Source organism: Choloepus didactylus, chromosome 7, assembly GCF_015220235.1.
Source record: "Choloepus didactylus isolate mChoDid1 chromosome 7, mChoDid1.pri, whole genome shotgun sequence".
NCBI classification, from domain to species: Eukaryota; Metazoa; Chordata; class Mammalia; order Pilosa; family Megalonychidae; genus Choloepus; species Choloepus didactylus.
Window position 1 is genome coordinate 142,288,934 of NC_051313.1, and position 16,529 is coordinate 142,305,462.

A 16,529-nucleotide genomic window follows, 5' to 3' on the forward strand; every position below is an offset into this window, starting at 1 on the left:
CGATTTGCAAGTATTTTGTTGAGGATTTTTGCATCTATATTCATTAGGGAGATTGGCCGGTAGTTTTCCTTTTTTGTAGCATCTTTGCCTGGTTTTGGTATTAGATTGATGTTAGCTTCATAAAATGAGTTAGGTAGTGTTCCATTTTCTTCAATGTTTTGAAAGAGTTTGAGTAAGATTGGTGTCAGTTCTTTCTGGAAAGTTTGGTAGAATTCCCCTGTGAAGCCATCTGGCCCTGGGCATTTATTTGTGGGAAGATTTTTGATGACTGATTGGATCTCTTTGCTTGTGATGGGTTGGTTGAGGTCTTCTATTTCTTCTCTGGTCAGTCTAGGTTGTTCATATGTTTCCAGGAAATTGTCCATTTCTTCTACATTATCCAGTTTGTTGCCATACAGTTGTTCATAATATCCTCTTATAATTTTTTTAATTTCTTCAGGATCTGCAGTTATGTCACCTTTTTCATTCATTATTTTGTTTATATGGGTCTTCTCTCTTTTTGATTTTGTCAGTCTAGCTAGGGGCTTGTCAATCTTGTTGATCTTCTCAAAGAACCAACTTTTGGTGATATTTATCCTTTCTATTGTTTTTTTGTTCTCTATGTCATTTATTTCTGCTTTAATCCTTGTTATTTCTTTTCTTGTACTTGGTTTAGGATTGGTTTGCTGTTCATTTTCTAGCTTCTTCAGTTGATCCATTAGTTCTTTGATTTTGGCTCTTTCTTCCTTTTTAATATATGCGTTTAGTGCTATAAATTTCCCCCTTAGCACTGCTTTTGCTGCATCCCATAGGTTTTGGTATGTTGTGTTCTCATTTTCATTCGTCTCTATATATTTAGCAATTTCTCTTGCTATTTCTTCTTTAACCCACTGATTGTTTAGGAGTGTGTTGTTTAACCTCCAGGTATTTGTGAATTTTCTAAGTCTCTGATGGTTATTGACTTCTAATTGTATTCCATTGTGGTCAGAGAATGTGCTTTGAATAATTTCAATCTTTTTAAATTTATTGAGGCTTGTTTTATGTCCCAGCATATGATCTATTCTGGAGAAAGTTCCGTGAGCACTAGAAAAGTATGTGTATCCTGGTGATTTGGGATGTAATGTCCTGTAGATGTCTGTTAAATCTAATTCATTTATCAGATTGTTTAGGTTTTCAATTTCCTTATTGGTCTTCTGTCTGGTTGATCTATCTATAGGAGAGAGTGCTGTGTTGAAGTCTCCCACAATTATTGTGGAAACATCAATTGCTTCCTTTAGTTTTGCCAATGTTTCTCTCATGTATTTTGTGGCACCTTGATTGGGTGCATAGACATTTACGATTGTTATTTCTTCTTGCTGAATTGCCCCTTTTATTAGTATGTAGTGGCCTTCTTTGTCTCTCAAAACATCCCTGCATTTGAAGTCTATTTTATCTGAGATTAATATTGCTACACCTGCTTTCTTTTGGCTGTAGCTTGCATGAAATATTTTTTTCCATCCTTTCACTTTCAGTTTCTTTGTGTCCCTGTGTCTAAGATGAGTCTCTTGTATGCAACATATTGATGGTTCATTTTTTTTGATCCATTCTGCGAATCTATATCTTTTAATTGGGGAGTTTAATCCATTTACATTCAACGTTAAAACCGTGAAGGCATTTCTTGAATCGGCCATCTTATCCTTTGGATTATGTTTGCCATATTTTTCCCTCTCTCTATTAATATCCTTTATTGTACCCATACCGAATCTCTTTAGTACTGAACCTTTCTCCAAGTCTCTCTGTCCTGTCTTTGTTTCTCTGTCTGTAGGGCTCCCTTTAGTATCTCCAGTAGGGCAGGTCTCTTGTTAGCAAATTCTCTCAGCATTTCTTTGTCTGTGAAAAATTTAAGCTCTCCCTCAAATTTGAAGGAGAGCTTTGCTGGATAAAGTATTCTTGGCTGGAAATTCCTCTCACTCAGAATTTTAAATATATCGTGCCACTGCCTTCTCGCCTCCATGGTGGCTGCTGAGTAGTCACTACTTAGTCTTATGCTGTTTCCTTTGTATGTGGTGAATTGCTTTTCTCTTGCTGCTTTCAGAACTTGCTCCTTCTCTTCTATGTTTGACAGTGTGATCAGTATATGTCTCGGAGTGGGTTTTTTTGGATTTATTCTATTTGGAGTTCGCTGAGCATTTATGATTTGTGTATTTATGTTGTTTAGAAGATTTGGGAAGTTTTCCCCAACAATTTCTTTGAATACTCTTCCTAGACCTTTACCCTTTTCTTCCCCTTCTGGGACACCAATGAGTCTTATATTCGGACGTTTCATATTATCTATCATATCCCTGAGGTCCATTTCGAGTTTTTCAATTTTTTTCCCCATTCTTTCTTTTATGCTTTCATTTTCCATTCTGTCATCTTCCAGGTCACTGATTCGTTGTTCAACTTCCTCTAGTCTTGTACTATGAGTGTCCAGAATCTTTTTAATTTGGTCAACAGTTTCTTTAATTTCCATAAGATCATCCATTTTTTTTATTTAGTCTTGCAATGTCTTCTTTATGCTCTTCTAGGGTCTTCTTGATTTCCTTCATATCCCGTACTATGGTCTCATTGTTCATCTTTAGTTCTTTGAGTAGCTGCTCTAGGTGTGTCTCTTCTGGTCTTTTGATTTGGGTGCTTGGGCTTGGGTTATCCATATCGTCTGGTTTTTTCATATGCTTTATAATTTTCTGTTGTTTTTGGCCTCGTGGCATTTGCTGAACTTGATAGGGTTCTTTTAGGGTTTGTAGACCAGTTGAAGTCCTTATCTCTAATTTATCAGATCTACAGCTTCGTGGAGTACACTTTCTCTAACTAACCAGCAGGTGGCGTCCACGAGCCACCTGTTCTCCACAAGCCAGATCTCCCCTGCTTAGCCTTTTTAGTGAGTGGGGGAGTGAGTCTTGTGGGGCCCAATTGGTGTACCAAGCTTGCGTGTGTAGTTGGTGTTGCCTGCCCTGTATGTGGGGCGTGTTTCTGGGCAGTCGGGGAGGGGGGGTGGCCCTAACAATCAAATCTCCCTGATGATCCTAGAGTTTTAAAGCTACTGCAATAGTCTAATCCTTCAGTTCAGTCCTGCCACAGTTTGTCTCTGCCACTGACCCACAAGTCTTTGGTATTGGCGTATGGCTCCTGAGACTTGCAAGTGGGCCCCTCTTCCAGGCTGTGCACCCCGGGTCCTCTGTTGAGGGATGACTGTGCTATGTCACAGGTGAGTGCCGTCCCCCCAGGGCAGTTCTGGGCTGCTGGGCTGTGTAGGGAGGCTCCCAGTCTGCTGAAATGATGGCTGAATGGGGCTCTGTTAATTCACACTGCTCCCCCTTCCCAGCTCTGGGACATTCAGCTGAGGTTGCAGGGAAGGCTAATGTCCACGCCCAGTCTTGTGGTGTGTGCCTGTTATTTGAAGCACTTCCGTCACACTGTGTTGTCTGTGGCAGCTCTGGGCTATGGGGCTGGCGATGGGCAGGAGTGTTTCCTGTCCACCAGGATGGTGGCTGTGAGCGGACACCCCCCTTTTCTTGGGAAGTTGTGGTGTTTAGTGAATTTTCTCAGCCACTGGATTATTGCCTTTTGTCTCAGAGCTCTCTTAGTTCTGCTCTTGACTTGACGTGCCCAAATTTCAATTCTTTGAAGCTTTCTGTATTGAGCTTCTTAGAGTAATTGTTTTAGAAAAAGCAAAAAGGATTTAAAAAAAAAAAAAAAAAAAAAAACGGCCCTCCTCAGAGATCTAATGGGTTATTGAAATGCTAATAGACAAAGCAACCAGGGCCATTAAGGAAAGGTGCACAGGGCAGAGAGATCAGCCTTGCTTCGGGATTTGCATATGCGCCTCAAGGCCTGATCTCCGCCCTTCCCCTTTCTGTGTTCACCAGAACTCCAAAAATCCTCTGCTTTTATTTTGGAGTTTTTCGTGTTGTTTTTTTTCTATGCCTGTCTCCTCTCTGCTGGGCTGGCTGCTCTCAGAGTCTCTGGTGTCTGGTCTCAGTCTATCTATGGTTGGAGTTTGAATCAGTAGACTGAGTTTCCGATAAGAGCAGCCACTGCAATTCTCCCTTCTCCTTCCTGGAGCTGACAGCCCCTCCTCCCCCGGGACTGAGCCTGGCAGGGAGGGGCGCGGGTCCCCTGGCCGCAAAAACTTACAGATTTCGCTGATCTCAGCAGTTCCACGTTTTCATGAGTGTTGTATGAAGTATGCCCAAAGACAGATTGCTCTGTGGTGTCCAGTCCACGCAGTTCCTGGCTTTTTACCTACTTTCCTGGAGGAGTAACTAAAACATACAGCTCACCAGTCTGCCATCTTGCCCCGCCTCCGGTGTATTGCCTTTTAACACTGCAGACATTCACATAAAAGACCTGATGCACACAAATTCAACTGGAAGAATCACCAAGCTTCTTTAACTTCTAATACAGGAAGATGATCATGGTAGGTATGCATGAATTGCAGTATGCAACCTTGAAAGACAAAAATAGAAATGCAAGTGGGCTAAATTTTACTTCTTTCATTGTTAATAAGAAATACCTTACTTGTCCCCATTTATAATTTCCTAGAAGTCCACTGAATTATAGCAATTATTAGAATTCAATAGGTCTTATCAGCAGTAGTCAGGCAGTGTTTTCTTCATTGCTAGGACCATGTTCAATTCCTCTCAGAGGAACAGGGGGTTAATACCAGTACCTATATAATGCAAACTCCTAATGAAGCCATCATGCCTAATAGTGCTGTGATTATCATTTTATTTTTATTTTATTTGGTTATTTTGTCATATGTGTCTTATTTCTGTGAAGGCTGGAACTGTCACAATTTTTTTTGTAACCACCTCAGTGTTGGCATGGTTTTGGCCTCAAAAGCATAATGACCAAAGTTTTTCATGATATTGTTTATATAAATAATACAATTAAATTAGCATTTATTCAAGGATTACAATTCCATTAGCTATTAATAATCATATAATTTTCAAATACCTTTTAGGATTATCTCATCAGAATGCCATGGAAACCTTAAGTGACATGAAGTTAAAAAAAGGGTCAGTCTGTCTCAAATATTAATTGAATCCCTACTATGGGCCTGAAACTGTAAAGTTGGTCAGAATTAATATAAATTTTGAATTAAACACTGGAAATAAGCTGAAGTAATTGTAGAATTGAATTAATTGCTGTTTTGCCCTAAGATAATTGTCATATATAACTTTTCATCCAACTAGTTTAATAAGATAACCAAATAATATTTTAATATTTCACTCAAATATTTTTTCATGACTCATATCCTTCTGAATTCTGATCCATCCCCTGAAAAGGACCAACCACATTAAAGCTTTCTGTTAATTTTTTCCTTTATAGGGTTTATGTAAGTAAAAAAATTCTTTCAAAAAGACACTCTCTGTAACCCTTAAGAATGCTTTACATTGAAAGTTGATATCTTTCTCTATGTATGATATATTGTACAATAATGAAAATAGCTGAAGTTGTGGAATTGTGACCCATGACATTTTTTGAAATTTGCTCTCTACCTACTTGTTAAATCATACTTTGAAAGTTATCACTGTTCTGTATATATGTTAAAATTCACAATAAAAAATGCATTACAAATTTTAAAAAAAGTCACTATTTTCAGGTAGAACATAGCAGATGTAAAAAAAAAAAAAAAAAAATGGGCAGCAGCAATTAACATAGCATTGTTTGTACTGGCAGCCAGCACTATTATTTCTAAATGCCATTTATTCTTAACTTATCCCCATATCTAAATTTTGGACTTGGTCTCTGCATTTTCACATTGCTAGTGAACCAACTCTTCATTAAAACTGGCATTTATCCTGTCTGTCTTTCCTTAAAAAACTGTACCACTTAGGCAATCAAATAGTAGATAAGAAGAAGTTCTCTTTAAACTTTTCAAGCTAAATGTAAGAAGGAATGATAGAGCTAGAATATTAGTTTTGCAAACCCAAATGAATCAGTGCACATGGGCACTGAGTAGCAACCAATGCCTAGCATCACAAAAAGAAAGACAATCAGATACTATGTGCCTCCTAATAGAATAACATACCACCAACTATGAGATACTCTTGCAAAACAAAAATTGTACCCTGAATCTGACCATGCCTCTAAAGCAAGTTTTAGTTACTGAGTTATGAATATACAGAGGTCTGAAGCACTTGTTAAACTGCACTGCAGGTATGCCATCAACAAAATACAGATTGTAGAAAATGTTACAACACAAACATATTTAAGCTAAAAGAATGAGGAGGCAAAAGGCCGGGGCTGCCTGCTATGATTCCTGGATTAATCTTAGGATCCCATTTTCTCTGGTTTCCTAACATCAAAGAAGTTATTTTGGCTGTAACAATGCACATGGTTGAAATCAGTGCCAAATAAAATTCCCTTTCAACACCTGTATCTCTTTTAGGTTCCTCATTTCTAACTCCTCTAGAAGGCTCCATTCACTAATATACTGGTAAAATAATGTTAACTACATTGAGACTGTTATTATTTTATATCCTCACCAAATACCAGTTAGAACAAAAGTAAAAGAATAATGCACAAGCTGGTTTTTAAAAATATAGTTATACTCTTCTATTTCCTTTTTATTAGTGCACCATCTTCTTTAAATATCCAAATTCCTTATCTTCATTTAGATGGAACCATAGAATGTTTCAGTGGAGTGTCTTTCTGGCATATAAGGTTGTAATATTGAATGCCTTTTTTTTCTTGATGAGCATAGAAATAATATGCAGGACAGATCAATCTAAGGTGAAGCAAAATTTCAGAGGAGTAATCTATTATGTTTTATTCATCCATGCAAAGTTTACCACCATCTAATTTCACATTATTAACACTTTCAACAATTTAAAATAAAATTGATAAAAATTATTTCCAACCAAGTTTTCACCATAGGCCAGAAAATCAAAAACTTCAAAATGATTATGAAGCCCTAGTCTTGGGTCTCATCAGTCTTATTCCCAAGCCTGAGTATTTCTGGCAGTGAAGGATGTGTGGATAACCCCCCCAGGCCCCCCCCCCCCACTCACATTTACAATGGGGAATGGTAAAGGGGCATTTATGCAGTGTTTCCTTCTTGAGACCGAAATGGTTAGGTTTTATCAGCCATTTCTCCCTTTCCTCAATTGATTTCTAGGCTTCAATTTGCTGTAGGGTAGCTTTGCAACAAAAACAGGCTGGGGGCTAATCCTAGGGTTTGTCTAAGAGAAACCTGAGAAAGAAACAGCTGATCTATCAGGTGAGTTGGAAAGACTAAAAATAGAGGGATTACAGTACCTCACATTCCTAGTGAAATAGGCTATTCTACTTTATACTTGTGCTTCTTGCCATTGATAAAAGAAACTTTTGAAAATAACATTAAAAGGAAGTCAATAAATACAATTTAGCTAAAATCACATATTTAAAAGATAAAATGGTTAAGTGAGTGAATGCTGAAAGTAAGATCAGTTAAACACCTGACTCTGTATCCATACATGTTGGTGAAAATAATGATGGTCATTTTAATTAGACCTAGGAAGCTTCAGCTGAGTCCAACAGCCAGGGTAGCCCTCAAGCCACCCCCTCCACCCCCCACTCCCCCACCCCCATGCTTCTCCATTCAATCTCCATCCTCCATCTCAACAATACATTCAGAAAAAGAGAGGCATCAAAAACAATCTGGAACCATAAAAGGTAAAAAGGAAAATTGGTCTTGTGAGAAATGTTTATTACACAAGTATTGCATGTTTAGAAATATACAAAAAGAAAAAATGTTAAAATTTTATATAAAATATTTTTTAAAGTAGTAAAAATGAAAGCATGTCTAAATAATTTCTGGCAAGGGTTAATATTCTTAGATTATGCTAATGAGTACTTATATAGTGCCACACTTATATAAGTAGCTAACACATGATTAGGCTATGTTATTGAGGGACCTTTGGCTGGTACACACAGTTTGGGCTTAGCCCTACTGCTAAGAAACATAAGCGCCCTCCAGTTTTTGTGTAATGCACATGTAATGCACACAAAAGAATAAATAATACAAGGAAAGAAATATTCTAAAAACATGCTGATGAAGGCATATTAAACTTCTATTGGTAAATAAGTGAGAATTCATGTTATATCTGGTTAGAACATTAAGGCACTAACCCAGTTCTGCCTTTATAGAGATAGAACCACTTGCTTTGTTTGTTTGTTTGTTTGTTTGTTTTTTTAATGAAATGGATTGGTAGAAAAAAAAATAGCCACTAGCATTTGCTGTCTCCATTATTGTACCAGCAAGGAAAGCCATAAAAAATATTTTAAGAAATAGATAAAGCTATAGTTAACTTTTTAAGATCTCTCTCTGGGCCTGTGGGTTGATATGTGTTTTCAGATAATAAAACTAAAATAATTATAATCAGGCTAAATGTTAGCATGGAAGCATAGCCATAATTCAAAGTATAAGAGTTCCTTCCACCTATTAATCTTGTATGCTTCATAGGGTATAGATGAGAATATGATACAACAGTAAGCAAACATAGCAGCATGCTTGGAAGCTGGTTATCACACATTTTTCTCCCTTAATGTTGTTGAAAGCTAGAGCAACTTTCTCCAGTGTGGAACACTCCGTGTGTAGTGCAGGTATACTTATTAAACCCAGATGTGTTGTTCCCCACAAAAAATACATACGTTTAACTTTGTCTGCAATTCAGTTTACCACATCACCAGATAAAATAATTTTTAAAGCTTTTTAAAAACAAGGAAAGGTTATGTAATAGTCACACAAGTCTATCTTTTTGGACATCTTTCACTTGGACCACCAAAAAAAAAAAAAAAGTAATAATAAATAAAATAAAAAATTCAAGCTCCAGAATGGAAGACACTACACATTCTTTTCACAATTATAATGGCTGAATAGGCTACCCACTGGTGAAAAAAGACCCTCTGGAGGTAAGGTCGTGTGAAATTCTCCTGCTCGATTGGGTTATTATTAGTTATCTGCCCCCTATCATATCACAAAAGGAGCCCAACTGGGCCACCCTTACCAAAAACACCCACCTCCCTTTAACGTGTGTTTGAAAACCACAAAGACCAACCAAAAGCACCTACCCCGCGCTCCCGCCCACGGTCACCGCTGCCCGACAGGGGCGCGGACGGAGAACCCCCCGGGCAGGTGCTTTCTCCCCGCGGCTCAGCGAACGTTGGCCGCGGCGAGCGCCGGTCGAGCTGTGCCTGCAAATCGCCTCCCGTCCGGGAGGGGGCGCGCGGTGGCGCGGGAAGCCGGGCGGCCGCGAGGGGGCGCGCGAGGCCAGCGTCTCGCCTGCCCGCGCCCCGACCCTCGTGGAGCAGGGCTAGGCCCGAAGGGACGGGTGAGGGGGGGCGTGCAGCGCCGCGCGGGAGGCTCGCGCCGAGGGGCGGGGAGACGCGGGCAGGGGGTGGCGCGTGCGCGTGCGGATGGGGGCAGGGGTGGGGGTAACAGGAGCGGGCGCGCGGGGCGGAGGGACGCTGGCTACCTTGGACAGCGCGTCGCCGTCGCCGGCCATGGTGAGTGAGGGGGTCGCCGCGCGCTCGGCCGCCGCTCGTTCCCGGTCTCCCCCACCAACGCGCTCTGCGGGAGAGGGCGAGGGGCCGGCGGGTTCGAGCGCTGGAACCCGCCTCGGCGAGGGCGTCTCGCTCCCCCGGCCCTGCCGCGCGGCGTGGGGAGGGGCCGTGGACGTTTGGGCCGGGGTCGCGGGTGAGCGGCCCTGGTCTCGGGGAACTCCCCCCAGCTTGTTCGGGTCCCTCCCGGCCCCGCGGGGCTCGCGCCCGCCCTCCACCCTGTTGCACGGGCGGCCCGGGGGTCCGAGGAACGGCCTCCTCCCGCCGGCGCCATTGGCGCCCCCCGCCCGCGTCTCGGTCCTCCTCGCGCGCAGCGCCCTTGGGCCCGCGGGAGCCCCCTCGGAGAACGAGAGCTCTTCCCGCGCGCGCTGCACCCGCTCTGCCTCGGGAAATTCTGGGTTTTGTCTCTAACGGTTGAATTCATGCCCCTTTTCCTCCCCTGCTCGTTGCTTGCGCCCTCGGAGGTGTGTCTGCGCCCTTGCCCATGCACACCTGTGTGTGCAAATTGGCGCCAGGGAATAGGTTTCTATCAGGATAACGGGACGGAGGGCCTCTGGGGTGTGCTTTTCAACAACTTCTCTCCCTCCCTTGTCTTCCAGCCAGTACGTGATTGTGAATTCACAGGGCTTTCTGCTCGGCATGATGCTCTGTTCCTGGAGAGGGGATGTGTGTGTGTGTGTGTGTGTGTGTGTGTGTGTGTCCTAGTCCTCGATGAATTGCCTGAGTTTAGGCGGCAGAGCCTGGTTCGTGACTACAAAGAGAGAAAGTGTATTGTGCCATGCCAAAAAGACCAGCCCTAGGCAAAATGTCAAGTCCCCGTTTGTCTTCAGGGTTCCATATTCTGTCTTTGCTTCTCTCCTCCCCTGTGCTTTTCTCTCCAAGGCTTGTTAAAATATGCTTCTCCTTTGTTTTTGTTTTTTTTTTGCCACCCCAAGTGACACTATCCGGTCCTAGATTTTGCTCCCTCTCCTTTTTCAGGCACACACTATCTGCCTGATAATATGTGAAGTCTGTTCTGGCCACTTGATCTAAAATTCAATCTTTCCCACACTCCCACCACAATTACTGTATGTCTTCTCTTCCAGAATGTTAAGTTTCTTGAGGGCAGAGATTTTTGTCATTTTGTCACTGCTTTTATTTCTAGTACCTACAGCAGTGCCTGGCACACAGTAGATGCTCAATAAATATTTTAAGAATTAACCCCAAAAAGCAAAATGTTTTATACTAATGTGCAAAAGCCATACAGCCAGCATTGACAGGTGCAATGATGAGGATCTCAAGTGAAGTTTAAGAGGAGGGAGATATTCCTGCACAAGGGAGACTCTATTTGACGGTCCTCAATAATAAGAGTTATAGATGGTCATCTCTTATGCCCGTGTCTTTCAGTTCATGCACTTGACACCTTGAAAATCCAAGTGGACAAAGTATTTTCAGGGCTAACTAGCTGTCTCCTTAGAGGTCAGAATCTTTGTGCTAAAGTATAAGTACAAATTGTAGTTAGTGAGGGAGCAAGTCTAAGGATATCTTCTTAATTGAATGGAAAAATCATGGGAATTAACCTAAAAGAGCCAAAATCAAGTCCAAGCTCTAAGCAACTCTACCTGTACAATTGTGATACTACCTCTTTATGTAAGTATTTTCCAGAAACTTTATGTCTTCCAAGGAGATATTTTAAAAAATATATGTAAATCCAAATCATCTCACTTAAAAAAATGAGGCGGGGGTGGAAACAGAGGAGGTTCAATCCATAAATAAATTAGTGGGTCAGGTCAGAGAGAAACCCTTGGGATTTAGGTGCAACAATGAACTGTCTCTAAAAAAACAAAACAGCTCAATATCTCTAATAGTCTTATTCCAAAATAAGTATTTCCCTTCAAATTTCCTTTTGTCTTTCCATTACCATAGTTTAAATTTATGGCAATAGTTAGGTATTAGCCTGGGAAGTGTGTTTATTATAACTGGAGCAAATTGCTTAATAAAATTTACATGAGCGAGTTTCCAAAAATGTAAATACAGCTATGACCGCATATGTTCAGTGGTTCTATGATTACAGTCTTGTCCAGATAGGTAGCAGAAATTAAAGGTAAAAAGGAAGGAAAGATAATTTTGTCTTTGAAATTAAAACAAAACAACCAGATTTTATAAATGAAAGACACCTTATTCTTTGGATCCCAATTTATATTTGTAGGATATTTTGCTATGTTCAGATTCCAGTTAAAATGCCAAGCCTTTTTTTTCTTTCTGTTCTCCACAAATATAGCATTTTCAGGGACTTAAAATTTTGTTTTTAAAGTATCCTAGTTGAATAAGACTTACTGAGTGGCCCAACCTGGCGAAAATATGCCATCATTAGCTAATCAGAATTCTAAAGATACAAATTTGCACATTTGTATTTTTTTCTTAATCAGGACGTCACTGGTATATCACTGACTCTGACAATGAAGCAGTCTAGTAAGTTGCTAGTTTAAATGTAACCATTTAAAATTTAGCAACTTAAACATTGCAGAGTATAAATTGTTCTGGAATTGATAGTGTGTCTGCTTAGAGCTTGAGATCTGGGTCAGTCATGGGTTTGAATCCTCACGCCAACATTTAACTGTGACCTTGGGAAGATTAACCTCTTAAGTCCTCAGTTTCAATGAAGATGATAATATTACTACATAAAATTGTTGGGAGGAATAAATAAGGTGATGCACTTAACATGTCTAGCATAGTGCTTGGAGTGCTCAATAAATATGAACTATTAAGATGACGTGTGTTTTTCTTTCCCCCATATGTAACTATTTTTGATTGAGACACCTTAGTATGATGTCTCAGAGTCATCTCATTCTTCTGAGACCCTTATATGATCCTCATAGGTATCTAGTATTGCTCTAGATGAGTACTGTCTAATGGAAATATAATGCAACTAATGTATGTAAGTTTAAATTTTCTGGTACATTAAAAAAGTAAAAAGAAATAGGTAAAATTAATTTTAATGATGTATTTTATTTACCCCAATTCATCCAAATGGTATTTCAACATGTAGTCAATGTAAAATATTGTTAATGAGATATTTTACTTTCTTTTTTCCATATGAAATCTTCCAAATCCCATGTGTTTTATATACTTACAGCACATCTCAATTTGAGCTAGCCACATTTCAAGGGCTTAGTAGCCACATGTGGCTAGAGGCTTACCATATTGGACAGAGATACAGCGTCTTCCAAATTTACCTGTTATCTGCTAGACCTTTCCACTCTTGAGAACCTCACTGCCACCTTAAACCTGGCATAACAGAAAGAAAGCTACTCATCTTTCAGACTCGCCTCTCTGTCCCCTTTCACTGTTTGTAGTAATTCCACCAGCTCTTCAGTCTACTGTGTCTGAAATCTGATTCTTACTCTCTTTTTTCTTTTATATTGTTTATTATCTAATATCCTCATATTTTTACTTGAAAATATCTTTCAATCTCTTTTCCCCTTCTCTCCACCCCATCTTTCCACAAGGTTTCCTCTTTTATTGTTTTTTTGTTTTGAACTTTTTTATGTGTTCTTTTTTTCTTTAAGGCCAGAATCATCATTTTCGTTCACTAGCTAAGACTAGGGAGGTTTAGTCCTAATATTTCAAAGGCTCTCTCCCTCCCTCCCCACTCCTCTGAGGTCTCCTTCCTTCTCCCCTTCTTTCCTGCCTCTCTTGAAAAGTGTAGTTTTCTACCTCTGAGTCACTGGCCTCTCCATTCTCTCCATTCCCCCATCAGCCCTTTTCCATGTTAAGTCATAAATGATTTCCATTTTTATAGTTTAATTCCTATGCTTAATAGTTTTCCTTTATGAAAAGGTGGACCTAAAATATCAGTGGATATGTTTAACAGGAATACTAGCAACACAACCATCACCCAGCACGATGATGATGCCTTCTATCTACGTGGTGCTTTATACTAAGCAGAGGACTTTCCTCTGTGCCCTGGTGAACACATATCCGATGGCCAAACAAAGTCACTGGACAAAGAGTCAAAAAATCTGGCTCCCAGGTCAATACAGTCACAGTGGTTTACTAACCTGCAAATTGGGGTATTTTTCACAAGATTGTTTTGTCAGAATCAAATGAGGCCTCAGGGCCTTTATACTGCCTGTTTTCTCTGCCTGGATGCCTCCCTCCCCAAGAAAGCTGGGTGGCTATCTTCAAATGAGACCTACTATAACCATTCATTGGAACCTGTCCACCATATTCACACAGACTGGCCCCTTACACTGCTCTGTTTTTTCCATAGCATATCCTTCCAACAATTTACTTATTACATAGCACTTATAACCTCAAAAGAATTTGCTTGTATGCTTTTTGTTTGTCACTTCCTACCTTACTGCAAGCTTCATGAGGACAGAGATTTTTGTTGTTCAGTAATGTATCTCAAATACCTGGGATGATACCTGGCATATATAGTAAATGCTCAACAAATATTCGTTAAGAAAGCGAAGGTCAGGTCTCCTAACTACTGACAGTACTCTTTCCTCATCACATCCCATTTACTGTCCATACAGGATGTGTTGGGAAATGAACATTTGCTTTGCAGAAACAGTCCCAGGACAATTCCTTCAAATAGACGTCTCCCTTAATGCATTTAAAATTATCACAATTCATTTTAGGCATGTTTCAGTAATAAAGCTGTTTCATCAATGCACGTATACCTGTGTAACCTTTTAGAACATGGTAATGTTTATGTATTTTTACAATTATATTTGCACTTCACAGTCATCTTATTTGTGGAAGGGGGTCAGGTTATGTCTTTATTTTTAAACAATGAAATCTAATTTCAACATGTATTTAAAAATTGTACATATTTCTATAGCTTATTTACATCTTATAATTTGTAGAAGAGGTCATGTTATGTTATTTTTACACAGTGAAATATATAATTATAGCATTAAGTTCTTGCTGAAATTGAAAATCACTATCATAATAGTAATAAAAAATTGATTATCCAATTTGCTGAATAATTATTTTTATGTACATTTGTTGTCTTTTGGCCATCAATTATGTCTTGAACACACTTCAAGTGTGGTAATATTTTATAGTTATTAATCGATTAAATGTTTTTCATTGCATTTTCTGCACATTATCTCTTTTGAAGCCTTGCAAAAAAACTTATGAGAGAGGCAAGACCTCTCTCTATATACCTACTTTACAGGTGAGAAAATTGAGTTTCAGAGAAGATAAAAATATGCCCAAGGTTGCCTACTAAAGGTGGCAAAGACTAGGTTTAACCCTTCTGATTCTAAATATACCACCTTTTCCATTATTCCATATAGCCTTATCCCTGAGCCAGCATACAGGTACTCTAGTTTTATACAAATCAGTTAAAGAGCCAGCATTTCCCTTATTGTAGATGAGAAGAGAAAAATCAGAGTGACTTTCCCATGAAGTTTCTTCACCATGAATTATAAGAATGGATAGACAGATATGGCTATATGGATAAAGAGACAAAAATATCTTGTAGCTATGCATTTAAACATACTAAATATGTAAAACCCAGAGTTCCATTTCACATGTACAGGAAATGGAGCAGCAAGGGAAACTATTTTAAATGGAGATGATCATCAAAAACATGTACATATAAAACTTAATCCACCTAATATAACCAATAGAACACCCATATAGTAGACAATTAAAAAATTTACAAGGGAAGTAAGGTAGTCATTCTTGTGGAGTAGAATGACTCAAGTATTAAGACATTGATCAGAGAGACCAAGTGTAGCTTTGCCCATGAATTTTTATTTCATAATAAGAGTTCATCATTTGAGTTTATTTCCAATGCTTTAAAGATTTAAATGTATTTACTGCATGGCTAATGGAATCTATGAATTTAACATCTTATGGCTGCTCAGGGGCATATTTTTTTTTGGCAGGGTCAAAGTTTATTGACCATTACACTGAAGGGTTGGATTAAAAATTAACTCAAGCCTTTGAAGAAGTCAAAATGTGTCCGTAATGCAAAAATGAAATTAGGCCATTTTTACTTTTCCTGAAAAATGGGATTCTGATCAACTGGTTTTCTTCTCTGCCTCTGGGAGAACTGTGCAGAGTTTTCCAAGGCATGGTAGTAAGAAAGAGAAAGCAAGCCTAGACTTTGACCCTTGTGTTCCCATTCCAGAGGCTTTCCCTAAATTGTTAAAAGGATGACTCCTCTTGAAGCTAGCAGCTTCCTTGACTATCAGAAATGTAGATATCATGATTATTTTAATGCCAATTCAGAGGGAGGATGATTTGGGTTACCAGAAGAATATTCAGCTGGCTACATTTTCCTTTAGGGCAACCCAATCAAAGTTGCAGTTGGGGCTAGTTCGTATCTTGTGCTTCAGGCTGAGGAATTGTTGTTCTTTTGAATTCTCAAGGAAGGCTTTACCCTTTTCCTTTGTCCTTTTCTCCATTCAAGCTCCTAAAAAGAAATAGCATGGGTCAAAGTCATTCTGAAATTTACTACTTGAAATCTGTTTCAAATTTATAAGTGTACAGCACCCACACTAGTTTCACTGTTTTTTGTTATAGTCTTCCTGCCTCCTTGGTGAATTTTTTTTTAATTAAAGAAATTATAGGTTTACAGAAAAATCATGCAGAAAATACTGAGTTCCCATAGACCCTCCTCCCTATTATTAACACCTTGCATTAGTGTGGTACATTTGTTACAATGATGAAAGAATATGGTTATAATTGTACTAATTGTACTCCATGGTTTACATTACAATTCCATTTGTATTTTACAGTCCCATGGGTTTTTTCCATTTTTATTCTAGTAACATATATACAATCTAAAAATTCCCATTTTAACCACATATAAATATGTTACTGAGTGCTGGTAATTTTATTCACGTTGCTGTGCTACCATCACCACCATCTATTACCAAATTTTCCATCACTCCAAGCAGAAACTGTGTGCAATTTAAGCATTAACTCCCTAATCCCTATCCCCCCACCAGGTCCCTGGTAACCTATATTCTAGTCTCTGA

At 39.3% G+C, this 16,529-nt stretch overlaps 1 protein-coding gene across 1 annotated transcript in view; it reads left to right on the plus strand.

Moving 5' to 3' along the window:
• The first annotated feature begins 9,430 nt into the window (after window positions 1–9,430).
• ELOVL2 (ELOVL fatty acid elongase 2) overlaps window positions 9,431–16,529 on the plus strand; it is an 81,863-nt gene continuing 74,764 nt past the window's right edge. Inside the window, exon 1 of the mRNA XM_037844309.1 lies at window positions 9,431–9,492. Within this exon, the coding sequence (XP_037700237.1) occupies window positions 9,490–9,492 (3 nt within the window). The 5' untranslated portion in view covers window positions 9,431–9,489. The remainder of the gene's footprint in view (window positions 9,493–16,529) is intronic.